The 16,823-nt window shown below is 39.6% G+C and overlaps 1 protein-coding gene across 1 annotated transcript in view; it reads left to right on the top strand.

Moving 5' to 3' along the window:
• Positions 1 to 12,872, top strand: part of KLF13 (KLF transcription factor 13) — a 33,229-nt gene extending 20,357 nt beyond the window's left edge. Inside the window, exon 2 of the mRNA XM_054642207.2 lies at positions 7,351 to 12,872. Within this exon, the coding sequence (XP_054498182.1) occupies positions 7,351 to 7,643 (293 nt within the window). The 3' untranslated portion in view covers positions 7,644 to 12,872. The remainder of the gene's footprint in view (positions 1 to 7,350) is intronic.
• The last annotated feature ends 3,951 nt before the right edge of the window (positions 12,873 to 16,823 follow it).

Below are 16,823 nucleotides of genomic sequence, written 5' to 3'. Positions count from 1 at the left end.
GAAAATTGTTTAAATTGTTTTTTTGTTTCAGAAAAATTGTGTGTTAGTGTATTTTATTAATTAATTTCAGATTAACATACTCACTGTCTTGAAAACTGTCCCCAGAGCTAAAGGAATTTAAATAGTGTTACAAAATCCATACTGAAAGAAGTAAAACATTTTGGTCAACTAAAAATAAAATTACTATGGGTTTCTTTGTTTGCAAAATTCTGCAATTCAATGTTTTTTTTTAATTTTTCAATTGAGCAGGAAAAATGTTACCCACATAGTTTTAGCCTTTATTTCCCTTTTCTATTCAAAATCTTAGATAAGAATATAGCAGTAGTTCCTTTTATTAGATTTGTGGCCACTTCATTTTAAAGCAAATTTGCTGTAAGAATTATTTTCCAGATCCTGAAACATAACTTCTAACTACTTGCTGCTTGTGTGAAATGGTCTGGGACTAGGTTTCAGCTGGGAGTGGAACACAGAACTTAATTTACTGTACACACAGTGGTGTGCAGCAGAGATGAAGCAAGAACTAAACAGGAGTCAATCAGGAGTTAAAATGGCAGGCAGAAAATGACTTGGTAAAGCAGGTTCAAATTTCAGATTCTTAATTCACTGTGCAAAAATACAGGATAAAAAACATGGTTATTTTAAAAATGGTAAGCTATAGATACTTGGAGCAGTTCAACTTGGGCACCCCTGCTTGAAAAAAGATTCAGTAAATATGATGGAATGCGTATTTTAGACAATAGAAAGATTATGTGATGGAGGATCCTGAGGGGGAAAAAAAAGATGGAATAGGCTTGAATGATTCTGCTTTGACAAAAGAGAAGCAAATGTGGCTGATAAAAATCCAGTTAAGTAGTTGAAATTATTATAAATGGTGTTTTTAAGACATTATCAAACAAGTTTGAAATTAAAGCTGAGAATACAACTGATAGAATGCAATCTGCTTTAAAAAAATTGTTTCCATTTTGGTGCGAGTGTTAATTTTTTTAGAGGACCAGATATCTCCATGGAACACACCAAATGAGCTATTTTGGTTCTCAGACACATCTGTCTGTGGTTAAGGCTAGGGCAGGAATTTTTCACTACTTATATTTCTCTGGCATTGTAGCGGTTATCATTATAGTCTCTGACCATGCATGCTCGTCATTTGCTATTTGAGTTGTTCTAGTTACTGTGGCTGTAACAGATAAATCACAGGGTGTAATCTGTGCTCCCAGATGGAGTAACACAAACACTTCCACAGCAAACAGTAACACATATGGACTTCAAATATAAACTTGCCACTTGGAAATTCCCCTTTCAAGAAACATTCATGTCTAAATAACTTAATGAAAACGTTGAGGTACAGAAAATAAACCAAGGATTTCAATCATGGATGTTATGGTAGCTGTTGCACTCCTGTTCAGTAGTAGTTTCCTGAGCACACAGGAGACATAAGATCCAGTAATTTATAAATGTAGTGACTGGATTTGTTAAGGTCGAAATAAAGACGTGCACATTTTAAAGTGAATGAACTTTGTAGATGCCTGGGTTTGTGCCTGCAGGAATTCTGAGAACTCCAGTTCCTGAAAAAAGGTCACATGACAGATAATGGAATTAGCAGGACTGCATGCTTGTGTCTGCAGGTCCTAATGCAACCTAGCTGCTGTTGCTGTGTGTCCTATGTGCCAGTGTTCGGTAACATGGGTACTCTAACAGGAGCTTTTCTTGGATTTGGACATTCACATTATACTCCCACAGTAGGTTTCCGGTGTCTAGTGACAGTCTAATTCACTCTATAACTCCTCTTTTCACTGAGAACATTACTAAAACATCCTCATTTTCCTGGAACTAGTGAAGCTTAATATTGCTGAATTTGCTACCACTGTTAGATGTGTGTGAAGGTGGCTGAGATACTCCAAAGCTGTTGGACAGACACAAAGAGCAGATGTAAAAAAACCCAATTGCATTTGGCTTATTTGGTTATGAAATATCACCCCTAAAATCATTAATTTAAAACTAAGTGGTTTCATCTTATAGGAATCTGAAAACCTGAGGCTTTGGAAATTTTTGATCTCTTTTTAAATACTTGATAAAGAAACCACCATTTGCCTAACATCAAAGCCTTATTCTCTCTCGCACTGAGATTATGGCTTTTTTTTTTTGACCATGCAAAAGAACTTTTTTATAAACAAGAGAATATCAGAAATTAAAATAGCCATAAATACATGTCAGTACTATTGAAGAATGATCTTTCCTCGTTTTTTGTTGGTTTTTTTTCCCAAGTAATAGCCCCATCTCAAGGAACATAGTCTGCTTGGCTGAATGTTTTTCCCAAGATAGCATTTCCTCTCCTGGAGGAAAGCCTCTTCAGTCACATCTCTTAACTGTCTGCCCCTCATCTTCCCCACCCAGCCTGCTGATCTGTGTTCCTAAATATACTCCTAATTATGTATATGAAAATGTAGAAATAATAAGAATAGCATCCAGCAGCATGTTCAGGCTGCTAGTCTGTTTTTATAACAACATTCAACCCTGTTCTGGGAAGCAGCAGAACAGATTAAAGATCACAGAAAATTGTTTCTGGTTTACTGTTTCTGGTTTTGCAGACACTCATTGAATTCCCAGGATACAAATTTCTTTGTTACTGCATGGCCTTGACATGTGCTTGAACATGCTAACATAATGTGCAGAGCTATTACATGAGGTAAATTGAAAAAAATAGCCCCCAGTATGTGGTTTGACTTGATGATACTCTAATCTGTAGGGCAGTGGATAGGACACTTCAAATTCTTCACATACAATTGCCTAATCTTTGCATTATAAGTTGGAAAATGGTTAGGTTCACAATTGTCTCAAACTGTTTGGGCATTTCAGTCAGTAGTAGGTTATTTTTAAAGTATGCTTAGGCAGTACTTACTATCTTTTTAAATTGATATTCAGATGCTGGATATCAGACAGATGAATTGGTGAAGCAGGAAGCAGATTACTCCAGGGTCTGTACAGGAGGCTCACTATATAGGAAAAGAGTCTTTAAAACTATATGTGCACTAAAAGGATTGTACAAATCAAGCTCAGTAGACATCAGATCTGGTGCCACCATCTCTTTAGATTTTGTTTCCCATAACTACATACAGTTGCCTCACTATACAATGGTTGAAAAGTACAGAATAATACAAAAGACCTTTCTGTAATATCATAGGAACAGGCTGGCTCTAGTTACTTCCGAATCCTTTCCAGCAAGAGAGGATAGAGGTGCATTTTTTTAATGCCGTTTCTATAGCCCAGGCAACTCTGGGTTTCCTTTGGCAGGCTGCTCTGCCAGACAATGAGCAGCAAGGCCTGTGCCCCTGAAAGGAATTCAGAACTCCGTGCACCTGCAGAGCTCACGTACTTTCACTTGGTGAGCACTGCAAGTTCCTTAGTGTGCCTTTACACTACCTTCGTTTTTTTTTTTTACTGGATGAAGGTCAGGAAAAAGCCAAAAATGTTATTGCTTGTGTAATTTTCAGTTGAGATCAGCTGAATCTAATTCTCTAATGTGATGTTTTTCCATCAGTTTGTGTAACTTAAACACAAGTTAGATGCCATGTGCCCTGGCAAAAGAGCTAGGAGGGTTACCATTTAGTAGAATTTGGAACATGAATATTCAAACCTATTTTAAATGGTAAAAAAAAAAAAATTACTGTATTCCTTATATTTAAATGCATCTTTTGCCTGCCTCTCCAAAGATAAAGAAGGCAGAGTTGCATTTTGATTAATTTATTTTCAAGGACCTTTATCTTTTGGAAACTTAGGACTCTTGGAGACCTGTTCGTAAGGCTCATAATGCACTAAGATACTGCTGCTGCCAAGGCACAGCATTAAGACTCTCAGTGAGCACATTCACATGCTTGATGTGTTTCCTCCCATATCTAAGATACTTGAAAACACTTCTACAATTATCTATAAGATCAAATTCTTCACTGAGTGTATAGTGGTAAAATTCTGACTTCAACATTGCCTGAAATGGAGCTGAAAGAGTCCTTATTGTGTCATGTTACAGCCATTTTAATGGTGAAAGCTCTCTGTTGAGTACAATATGTCCATGGGTTATTGCTTATGTAGGAACATTGTACTGTGGCTGCATGTTCCCTAATGAGATTAAGCAATCAATTCATATAATCTCTCATTCTGTTGGTTGCTTTACTGCTGGTAAAAGGACATTTATATAACCTACCTGCACAGAAAACCACATCCCTTCTGCTTGAGAGATGAGAATGATGACAGACTGTGAATTTCCATGTGTGGTTTTGGAGCAGCAGCTGGGTCTTGCCTTAATTAATACCCCCCAGCAACTTTGTTCCAGACTGTGTACTAATTTTTTATGAACAATAAAAATGACTCTTATATCTTCACACAAGGCACCCAGCATTTCCTCACAATACAGTTTTTCTTTGAAGAGGAATTGCTAAACCTCAACAAAGCTGGGAAGTACTCTAAAGAACTGTTACCACTACTAGAGTGATGCCAGCTGTCAGTGGAAAATCACTTGGCCAAGAAACTTAAAACCAAGTGCCAAGAAGATATAAAATGAAGACTAGAGAGGACTGAGGGGGAAAATAGTCCCTAGGAAGGAGAAGTACAGGAATTGTAGAAATATAGTGGAAGAAATACCACATTTTTTGGCTCAGCACCCAGATCCTCACCACCATCAACATCAAATCAGACAGATGAGTGGGAACCTGAATGTTCTCATCCGGACCTGATGTGCAGTGAGGAGAAGGGGAGATAAGTTGTGCAATACCTTCATCACCTGCTAGTGCTGGATAACACCGAGCTTACACAATCCTGCTTCAGTAGCACGTCTCTCTTTAGGAACTGGAATGTTGTGCCTACTGCTGGCTCCCAAATGCTAGAATCATGGACAGGAGCAGCTGGTGCCATTAAACTGATCAGAACAGAAGGTGCCATTTTCCCTCTGCTTCATGGTGGTGTCAACAGCAATGCAAAACATTGCATGAAAACTTTTGCTTTCCTTGTCTGAAAGCACTCACTTCATGGGACAGTTCTTCAAGTGAAGAACATTTGCTGATACCATTTGTAATGAAAATAAACAGAAATGTTAACTCAGACAATAGAAACCTCCAAAGACCATTGTCTTAGCAAAAACTGATGCCATAGCTCAGGGATGAGGAACTCTAATTCTGCAGGCCACATCTACCCCAAGACCATGCCTCACTGCCCTTCTTCCCAAGGGCTCTAAAGCCCTCTTAGATGTGTATCTCTGCTATGACCAAAACATAGGGACAAGACCAGTGAATGTGGTCACACAACAGGGCTGTCACACCCCAGGCATCTCCCACCACAGGGAGGAATATATCTAAGAACACAACTGGATATATGACAAACAGCCAGAATACTTTTGTTTCCTGTTTCTAGCAGCAGATGGAGAGTTCAGTCCCTGACAGTTTGCAGGCAGAATAAGGCTAAGGAAGACACTGAATGGATTTGCATTGGTTATTTCATGCAACAAGATTATATCCTTTAAATCTGGTTGGTTGCGGTTTTGTTCTTAAATTCATCTGTGTAACCCTGAGATTTTTAGGCTCTACGTCAAGGGAAGCCACAGTTCTGTTCATCTTTGGTGCCTTATGCAGTCCTAGGCAGGGTGGTCACAGTTCTCCATACAACAATATCTGTGTGTACTGCACAGATGCAACCACTGCATTATGCATTGTGGTTGTAGGTGTAATGAAATCCACCAAATGTGCTTAAGAGCAATTTGTTTTAATGAGCTATGGTCTTTCTCCTAAATAATCAAGGAAACATCAGGGAAACTTGTTTTCTCCAGATTATTGAACAAAATCCTATTTTAAAAGGACTTGCTTGTCTGTTCATTGAGACACTGTTTGAGATTTGTCTGAAGTATCTTGGAGGCCTCATGAACAGAGAGAAAAGGAACCTACAGAACTGTTTTTCTGAGCAGGAGCCTCCTGAGCAGATTCTGAAGATAAATATTATTGCCAGATCTGTGAATTTTAAGCAGATTATCGGCTGTTTAGATTGAAGATTTGCTGAGGTCAATTTTTATCTCAGACAGTTTTAATTGAGGTGTATTGAGTTTCTCCAGGAGGCTAATTTCTTTCTTTATTTCCTATTCAGTGTACTGTGGAAAGAACTTCTATTTCTTATTTTGGTCTAGAATTTATGTGGCTCTCTGGGACTCTTGAACAGGCTATTCAGAATTAGAAACATTAGGATTAGTGCAAGTAGGAAGTTACTAAAATTACAACTAACAAAAATGCTAAGTCTATGTATTTAGGTATTCACAAAAGAATAAGATGTTCTCAATTAATAACAATGAAAGAACATGTGATGTTCAGATTCAGTGACAGTAAGAACCAAACCAATAAGCAGAAGTAGTAGACAGCAAATTTCATGATTCAACGTTTTCATTTTTATGAAATGGAGAAACTAAGGATGGAAGCATGAGGTGCTTCCTCATATGCTGTACATCAGTGATGAAGCTGGGAATAGATTCCAGATACCCATCTACCCAACAACAATGCTAATTCTGTCTGCAGCCTCTGCAGAGCTTCCTAGACTGCACATCTACCACAGTGCATGGCCCTAAAGCAGCACCAGGCCTCTGTCCCATGGCTGAGATCTGTTCCGAGCTGTACCAGGTCACCAGATGGCTCCTTCTGTGAGCTCACTGCTCTTTGCTCCAAGGTTAAGTGCCACAGCTTATGAGGTTTATGTTAGCTATTCAAAAAAGGCTGGTACCCTCAAGGTACAAGACAGTACCTGTCCCCTACTGGAATACAGCACCCCCGCCTCACTTCTGAGTGAGACCCAAGGCAGTGAACAAGGGAAACTGCAGTACTTTGTAGTAAATGCAGAAAACACAGGCACAGCTGTGGAGAATACATCACATCCACTGCCTCAAAATTGCCATTTTGTGTTTTTACCATAACTTTTAAAATAGCTGGAGAAGACCTCATCATGCCTTCTTAACTTCAGCACTTGGTCAGACACATAGGGACAGCTTGGAGGAATAAGTGAATATACTATAAAGCTCAGTACAGCTATTATTAAGTCATAAAGTTCAAGAAACCCCAAGAGATATGAGATATCCCTGAAAGGATCAGGAGCCCAGCATCCCTGAAGACCCAGTTATCAAACAAGGTATATGACTAGTCTGACAGCATTTTTAAATGGGTTGGAATACCACAGCAGCCTGCTCTGGCAGAGGGTAACACCTCCATCCACTTAGTGCCAAGTGGCATTCACCCTGCTTCCAACCTTTTTATTCTATATTCTGCATACAAAAAAATAGCCCATGGAAGACACTGCTCTCCCGTCTAATCGTGCCGTGTTTGCTCCCTGCAGGTGAGCGGCCTTTTGAATGCAACTGGCAGGGCTGTAACAAGAAGTTTGCTCGCTCGGATGAGCTGGCCCGGCACTACCGCACTCACACCGGAGAGAAGAAGTTCAGCTGCCCGCTGTGTGAGAAACGCTTCATGCGCAGCGACCACCTGACCAAGCACGCCCGGCGCCACGCCAACTTCCACCCCAGCATGCTGAAGAGGCGGAGCGGCAGCGGCTCCAGGACAGGCTCTGTCAGTGACTACAGCCGCTCGGACGCCTCCAGCCCCACGATCAGCCCCGCCAGCTCCCCATAGACTACCTGCACTGGATGTCAGCACTTTGCCTCTAATGCCTAACGTGGAGTTTTGTTTGTGTTGCACACAGTTAAAAAGCTCTGTTGCTTCCCCTCCTTCAGTTCCCACCCTCTCTTTTTTAAAAATCAGTAAATAGCTGCCTCCCACTGCAATTTTTAGTCAGATTTTCTTTACCCAACCACACAAGTGGCTATTCTAACCTCATGGACAGACAAACTTACATGTTACACTTAGCGACTCCTGCTGTCTCCATATTTCATATATTTTGCAACCATATATGGATCCTCTTCATTATTCTTTATAAGAAAAGGAAAAAAATCTAAAAAAAAGGAAAAAATCTGCTTAATTCACCTCAGGTGTTGAAGTAGTTTGTAAAACCAGATTGCACAATATAAGCATACATACACTTAAAAATCAACTCTGTTGGATTTATGTCCCCCTTCTCCTTTCTCAGGGATGGATATTTATGTTACACAATAATTACAATGAAGACACACCCTAACCACAGCCTTACTCTGTAAATATAATTGCACTCAGAAGCTTTTTGTTAGGTTCTTTCACACACTGGGGAAAAAATAAAAAACAAGCAAACAATACAGAAACCAGCCTAATACTGGAATGTAGTACTGGACTCTTCCATTGCTCATTTTCCTGATTATATACCTGTGTTGGGGAGCCTCCAAACAGGAACCTTGTCTTTCTTCAAGCTGCCCTCTGCCTATGGTAGCAAGTTGTCTTCTCACATCTGCTGAAGATGCTCCAAAGCCAACTTCCAACTGCAAAAATCTCTGTGACGTTGATAAACTTGTTTGTTGGTTTGTTTCCTGCTAGATAAAATTCTGAGGAAAATTTCTCAACAAGATGCCTTAAATGAGTAACCTAAATCACAAAGAAACAAATTTACACTGGGTAACATTTTATGGCAAGGTGGCCTGGAGTCTTGGAGGCATTCTATTGTCAACTCTCTCCAAGCTGTTAAGCTGTCTGCACTGCCTGTTCAGTATGGGACCAACAGAATATTCAATCAAACCACACTGACTTGAACAATTTTCTTTATTTCTTCTTCCTTTGTTTTGTCTTGTTTTTTAATTAACTATGGAAATAGCATTACTGAACCAATGCCCACCAAAACTGTTATCAAGGTACTTACCTACTGTACAGCTGTATCTTAGAAAGAAAAATTGGCCAAGACATAGTTTCTGTATTCTGTTGCATCAAAATTGTGGTCGTTGATAGAAGGAAGTGAAAATCATAAGGTATCTTCTGACTGGAATAATAAAATATGCATTTTTAAGTTTAAAATAAAATTACATTATAGCTCAGCACTACTTCAAGTTTCTCAAAAATACACATACCAGCATAAACCAAGGTGCTCTTATTTCTGCTTAATAATAGAAAGGGAATATTGGCTAGTTTTCAATAACTTTCAAATATCTAACACCAGATAGAGCACAAGGGTTTTTATGTTTTATATGGTAGAAAATATAGTAACAGACCAGAAACATAGTGATGTACTGAAAACCTCACTGGCAGCAAATACACATTCCTTGGTTTGTCTGGGTCTGATGGTGCATATTATCAATTCAGGTCCTTTTGATTCTGGAATTTTGGGATTTTTGCTGTTTGTTTGTTTTTTTTTTTGTTTTTTTTTGTTTTTTTTCTGTAGGGTATAAATGCAGTTAAGTGTAGCATGGTGAAAAGAAACTCTCTATGCCAAACCTGTCATTTGATATTAAGTGAATGCCTCCAAATTCCCATTGAACCTGTATCTTACTTGCTGCTTTGCATTGATCCAGTTTTGCAAGGTTTTATTGTACTGTATGTTAACTGTGAGAAGCTAATATAGATTTCCAAGTAGTTTCATAGGTACTTCCATAATATACATTATTCCTAATACTACACCTTCTATTATTTGTACAGATAAATACACTGAGTATTTATCAATACAAATACAACTATAAATCTAAACAAATGCAGATGTTTCAGTATTTTTTTCATGTTCATTTGCTCCAGATTTCACCTCTGTTAATTTCCCCCTTGGAATTGGAAGTTGTGAGAGGCACAATTCTACTGTTTCATTTCACAGAAAATGAAAGAACACAGTAAGGGTTTTTTGCAAGATGACAAATAGAGTTAATGTGATGAGTTGCCCAAGCTGTGGAGTTAGGGGAAAACCAGATCTGTTGGCCTCAACAGATTTCCTATTTGCTTTTTTTTTTAATGTCATGTGCTGAGATGCACAATTTTAACAACTTGATAGAATTCAGGTAACAGGAATTCACATTCCAATAATTTCTGTCACTCCTAGAAGTGCTCTTGTGCTGGAGTTAGTAGAGAGGCATTTCAGATATCTAGCTCAAGGAATTCTACAGGTCAGCTCTGTCTTGTGCACATAATTCAAAACAAGTCAAACTCATTTCTCATTATCATTATACCTTAAGAGAGATATATGGAGAAGCGGGGGAACAAGAAAATCAAAAGGAGCACTAAGTATTGGCAAACATTATAGGCTTCATGTTCCCAATTCATTTTGCTGTAAAATCACCTGTTCAAACAAGAGTATCATTTAATCTTCAGGAAAGGAGGAACCACTCAATTTCATTTATTTAGGACTTAATAATTCAGCATGAATCAGTTTATGCATTACAAACAAGTTGTTTTACTAGCCTGGAGAAGGAATATTTGCACCAGGTTTTATCAGTACTGAGATTATAGGATATAAATAAAGGTTTTGGGACAACCTATTCTGAGGGACAGAGAACTATGTAATCTCCAACTCGAACAGTTAAGTAATATTTTACTCATATACTTCATAGGTTTTACTAATAATTGTTCAAGTTTAAGCAGGAGAAAATAAATTGGTTCAAAGTAAAATTTTCAGTTAAGTCAGTTCATTTAATGAGAACACCATGGGGCTATATATAGCCAACATAACAACACTTTCAGAAAATACTCTGAAATTGGTCATTAAAACGTTTTTGTTTTTACATCTCAGCTGTAAATACCTCAGGATGTATTAGGCTGACAGTCAAGGTACTGTGTTTTAAAATCCCAGATAGAGTTTCAAATATTTCCATTAGAGGTTTAAAACTTTATAGTTTTAGGATAAAATGATAAATTCCAAATCACTAATATTTTCCAAAATTGAATATAAACAAGAACCTCTCTTAATATTTTCATATGAGAAAAGAATGGGGTTTTCTAGCATCTGCTAGAAATGTCTGATGATCAGCAAGGTCATTGGACTCCATTCTCGTGATGGTTCCTCCTGAGTTTTGCAGACATGAGAGGTCAGAACATCTCAAATTATGTTTTGAAATCTGTTTGCTGATCCAAACTAACCTCAGATTCTTACCTTTCTGTTGTTTCACCCAGCAGTGTAATCTAAATCAGTCTTCTGGCACAGCAACAAACATGTCACACTCAGGAAATAGTGCTCTGGCAAAGTGCAGGTTTCTCCATCTGGGGGAGTGTGCATCTCTCCTGCCTCCTCCTTTCCCCATGCAATCTGTTGAGGTGTTCTCACAAAATACAACATTGCTGTGATTTTTTTTTTCATTTCAGATTATAGCAACAGCTTTATTATTATTAAGAAAGCCCTGGAAAGTTTGTTTTTCTCCAGCCATGATTCTAACTTGTCTAAGTGTTGAGTTGGTTCCTTTCTACAGGAAATAGGTGCAAGTGAAAATCATCACCTCGCTACCAGGTGAAACTGAAGATGCTCATAGAAACTCATTCACTCCTTCCATTAACCTCTCCCTGTGCAAAGGCCTAATGGCAACATGAATTCAGTTTCCATCCTGCTTCTTAGAAAGCAATCTTGGTAAATTCCTGGCAGCTAGATTTTGTGAGAATTTTTTGTATCTGCAAATTAATTATTCCTTGCTTTTACAATACATGCCTAGTATCTGTTTACGTAACTGCAAAGGTATGTATTTATGACAAGTCATCAGAAGCCTCTGTTCGATGGTAATGCCTAATTCCTGTCTGTATCCCACCCTCTTTACTGCATTAACCCTTGCAAGAAGTTATGGCTATGAAAGCCTCTGCACACCTTTAAACCTCATCACCCTCTACCCAGACATTCAGCACTCTCCTTGTCTCGCACAGCCGGGCAGTAAAGGCTGTGTGAGGAGCACACGTGTTTCACAACTGCTCGTCTCCAGTGTTTTGTCATGAGTTACAGGATTTGTACTTTGTGAAGTGCAGTGTTGTTTTTGCCTTTTAATTGCCATTAGATTTACTAATTTCATCAGTCATGCCTACAAACTAACTTTCAGGTGCTCTTTTATTTACTCCATCACACCATCTGTTTGTGCATTAGGTGCTAACATCTAGTCTATGTCAGTGAATGGTATGATGAACATCTGTATTTGTAACTCTCGGGGATAAGAGCTATAGCCTTAGGCAGAAGAAAATACCCAAATTATTCTTGTTTATCCCATAAGCCAGAATATAGAATGCAAAAAGCCCATCCACTGGTATAGGTTTTTATAAATATATATTTATTTATATATATGGATTTATATAAGCATATGCACATATATATATAAATAGATATATATGTGTATATTGTTTAGTGTATGTGTGTATACATAAATACACAGCAGTGTGTCTATACTACACACTGACTAATGAAGGGATGTCCACAGAGCAAAAATAGGTATCCATTTCATAATAACTAGTGATGGGCCTGAACCAAATTCCTAGATCCACATGCCATTGCATTTGGACTTTTTGAACCTGTTGGAGATTTGTGGTTGAGTTTCATCTCTGGTTACAGGTGCATTTACTTGTGTACATTGTGCATGTGGGGGGCATGTGTGTGCGTGCACATGTGCTTTTCCAGCAGCACATGCCTGAGTGGGGGAGCGTGCACGTGTTCACAGCTAAACTTCCAGCTACAGTGAGCTGTAAAGCTGCCAGTGTCACCCTCACTTGTACAGGCTTGTCAGCAGCGCATGAAAGCTTCTGTGGCTCACTTTCAACTCTTTAAATCACTACATTGAAGTATTACAGTTGTACAGTTATATGTTCATCTATTCTTGCTCTGCTGTAACTTTTTATGTATTTTGTATTGCATAGTTATATATTGTGATAATGTCCTATGCAACTATAAAAGGAAAAAAATTAAAAGAGGAAGAAAATTAAGAACTGTAAAATATTGTCTTAACTTGTATGCATGGTTAGTGAGGTTTACATTTTCCAAAATAAAACTTATAACTATGAGATATTTGTTTTCTATTAATTTCCTTCTCTATTTATCACCTAAAAAGCATCAATTGTTAATATTTCTGCTGTTCATTTGAGACTTGATATCTTGTTTGGTGTCTTTATTTAAACTTCACCCAGTGCTATTGTTTAAAATGGGATTTCTTTTAATGTTTGAAAGTTTTTGTGATGTTTGCTTTGTATTCTGTGCTTTAGCTGGTATTTTGTAGTTGCATAGTGAAATTCCTTTCTCAAAGGTGGTATATATTGCAATTTTTACAAGATGGTTAAGGGATTGATACGTGTGACCTAAAGTTCAGAGAGTCAGCCATCCTTTCTTTCAAAGCTCAGTTCTTTGCAAATTTCTGATATCATCTCTGCAAGTGGCAGTACCATGTCAAAACAGTGACAATGTAACCTCACAGTATCCTGAAATGTTCTTTCCTAATTTTAAATATAGGAAAATTGAAACACAAATTTGAGCAACTTTCTCAAAAACATAAGGCATTGGCAGATGTGAAGGAATGAATCTGAAGTTTCTAGAGAATAGAGGTTACACAACACTTCTAGGCACTGTTTGTTACAACAGGCCCTAAACAGTGGCATTCCCGAAGTCTTCCTACAATGAAAGATCCCCTGCGTGTTTGATAACAGAAGTGCAGTCAGAGATTGTTTCCTGAACTTGCTAGAAGGAAGAAAAGGGAAACAATTCCCTCCAAAGGATGATGCCTGTACATAGTCTGGAGTTGCTGCCTTGATATTGTAATGTGCCTCCCTTCTCAGGCACCCTCGCTCTGAAATGTGCATTAACACATTCTGTCCTGCTTCTCCTCTCCAGGTTCCTAAATGCAAGGAGTGTGCATCTCTCCTGCCTCCTTTTTCTGTCTTGCAAGGGTTTCTGTCTTGCCTGTGACTCAGCGTTTGCCATGAAATGTTCATAGACTTGGCAGGAGTCCAGCATTTCAGAAGAGACGCAAGAATAGTGCTAGAATTAGGGTGGGATTTTCCTATTTCCATTTACCTGTGTATAATTTCTGGCTTCAAAGTAATCCACCTTAAGATTCACCGTGCTGGCTTTTCAAGGAACCACACCCATGGCATGCTTTGCTAGTTGACTGCAAGAGATTAAAGTGACATAAATATAAATACACGGTCAATAGAAAGAGATAGAAAAGTGAGAGAAGATGAAGACTGAAATAAAAATGAGGTGAGGACAATGAGACAAGTGTTTGTAGCAGCTGACTTGAGAGGTTTGTACAGCACCAGAATCCACGTGGGGCTTCCTGCAGAATTTCAGAGCAAGCAAGCAAGCAAGGAGCACCTTCAGAGATGAGCAGAAACTGCAGCATGTTTTCCAAGAGCAGCAGAGAAGGGAGCTAAGCAAGAGTTGAAGCAGGCAAGCACACATGTTTAGCCAGCTACACTGCATTGCTGGCACAGCTAAGAGGATAAAGAGAAAGGGAGGAATTTTCTGAATAGGTTTCTCAATGCATGCAGCAGAAAAAGGATGGAGTCTGGATGCCCATATGTGTGAGCATCAAGGAGGAAGAGAGAAGCATGACTGAACACAGGCTATGGGGCAGATCTGTGCTTTGGGCAACTCAGAGAACAAGATTATTTAAACAAGTCATAAAAAAAAAAAAAAAAAAAAAAAAAAAAAAAAAAAAAAAAAAAAAAGAAGAAAAGAGACACAAGAGAACCTGAGGGGGGTTATAGGGTTATAGGCAAGAGCAGGCCCCAAAGGTGTGCTAACAAAACCAAACCACTGAGCTTAGTAATAGCTCTACCTCATCAAGGGAAAAGAGCCCGAGAGTATAATTGCTACCTCATCATAATTGTAAATAAAGGATCAACTTGTCCCACCTGGCTGGCACTGGCAGGAGTTAGATTTAATCTTTGGCTCCTGCTGGCTGAAACAACTATTCAGTCAAAAAGGAGGGGTTGGCACCAGGGGCTGGGACTAAGGGAGGCTCCAGGATGCTGTTGCTGCCAGGTTTCTGCTGAGCTGATGTTTCTTCTCTGCATCACTGGATGATCGTGCTTGGCTGAGCACAGCAGGTCTGGGCCTGCAGCACTAGGACCTACAGGGAATACTCCAAAGGGTCTCAAAGGTTCATAGAGCCCAGGATGGCTTGTTCAGAGGCATACCAGGTGGGACTGGGACATCTCCCCGAGGGAAGGTGTGGTACTGCCAAGTTGGTGCATATGAGGACACCATTGAGAAAAAAGGCCCAGCTGAAGGACAGAAGAGATGGTGCTGGTTGGAGGCTTCCATGTGTACGGCAGCATGGAAAGAGGGATGAGGTGAGCCTATGTGAGGAACAGATGAGAGATGCAATAAATGGGGAAGGTAAGTTAAAGAGGGGGAAAATAAGTATAGAAAAATAAGGAGTAGAGGGTAGGGAAGTTTGATGTAATTTTCTAGAGACAAAAGGAAAGGCCTAAGGTGCAAAATCCTGACAGGGTTCTAAAGAAAGGAGAAAGGTAGCTCCTGTGGTAGCAATTCCAGCAGTCAGAAAGTGAGGCATGTCAGTATGTGATAAACAGGGCTGTGTGTCTTTAAGAGACTAATGTTTGTGTTTTCCCATGCTCTCCTATTGTGGAAATAACTTTCTGAGTCACTTCTCTGATCCTGGAGACAAACTGAACAGACACAAAACATAACAAAACACAATAGCAACGGCAAGAGAGAAATTCCTCCCTCCCCCTTCCACCACACACACATTTTATGTCCGTGATCTGAATGCACTCAGTCTCACAGTGGAAGAGAAGGAAGGCAGAGACTGACAGTGCTTTTTGGTACACACTCTTTGAATCAAGCTTACCTTCTCCACCACTGCATAAACAGGTAAAACATTAAACCCACACTTCCCCAGTCTGTTCCTTTTAAACGTTACCCAGCCTCTTTGGGCAAAAGTCTTAGCTTCCAGATTTTCCACAGACAGTGAACTGCAACAGGAATTTGCTAGCTTTTTTTTAACTTCAAAGCCTTGCACTTCAAAGGCCCTGCATTTTTTTCCTCAAGCCTCATGCCCCACCCTTTGCAAAAAAGATGTCAGTTTGGGACTCTCTAAATGCCACACTTGGAAGCTCACATACGTCTAAGAATCAACATCACAGCTACCATCTGCCCAGAGGAGAGTAGTGAGATGGGCACACCCACAAGTGGCTGGCCCCAAACCCTGGCTGTGTCAAGACTTCCTACACCAAAACACAGAATCACTACTCCTCAGAGCTGAGTTTGAGAACCAACTCAAACCCTTTGAAATGATCCATGAAGTTGCAAGGCCTTGCAGGTTTGGTTTAACTTCCAAGCATTTTGTTGACTTCGGAAGTCTTGTAACAAATCCCAAGGTTTCCCTCTCTGGAGTTGCTGTACAAATGGTGTTTGCAGCCTGCTGGGAGGAACAGGATGACTGGACAGAAGAAGAAAGAAGAAAGTTTTGTTCAGGAATGCCATCCCTCCTCTGCTGCCAGCTTACAGGGCCAGCCAATGGAGACACCCGTGCTCCCAGGCACAGCAGCTTGGCCGGTCCCCCAAAGGAAATGACCTTCATACACCTTCCTCCCTGCATGAGAGGAGCCACTCTCAGGGGCAGAAGGTTTGAAGGCAGCCACACTCCCCACCTTTGCAACCTCCCCAGAAGACTGTGTAGGGGATGGCTTCCCCTTCACGTGTCCTCGCAGGCAGCTGTACTGATTAACCGGGTGAGCAAATAAGAGGCAAGCCTGGAAACAGGACCCTGGTGCAGGGTGGGTCTGCAAAAACAACAAGACTGGGTGAATAAATCAGGTCTGGCTGTTGGCTTCCCTGCAAGAAACCTTTCATTAAGGCTCCACTGGATATTTTTGGACCACACCTGTCTATTTTTAGGAGGGATAATTAATGCTGAAGGAAATAAGGAAAAAAGTCAAGTTTTAACTCCAGGAATGGGAAATTTGTTATTCTCCACAAAATCACTGTGATTA

Source organism: Agelaius phoeniceus, chromosome 13 (assembly GCF_051311805.1).
Source record: "Agelaius phoeniceus isolate bAgePho1 chromosome 13, bAgePho1.hap1, whole genome shotgun sequence".
Taxonomy (NCBI): domain Eukaryota; kingdom Metazoa; phylum Chordata; class Aves; order Passeriformes; family Icteridae; genus Agelaius; species Agelaius phoeniceus.
This window is presented reverse-complemented; position numbering and strand designations above follow the sequence as displayed.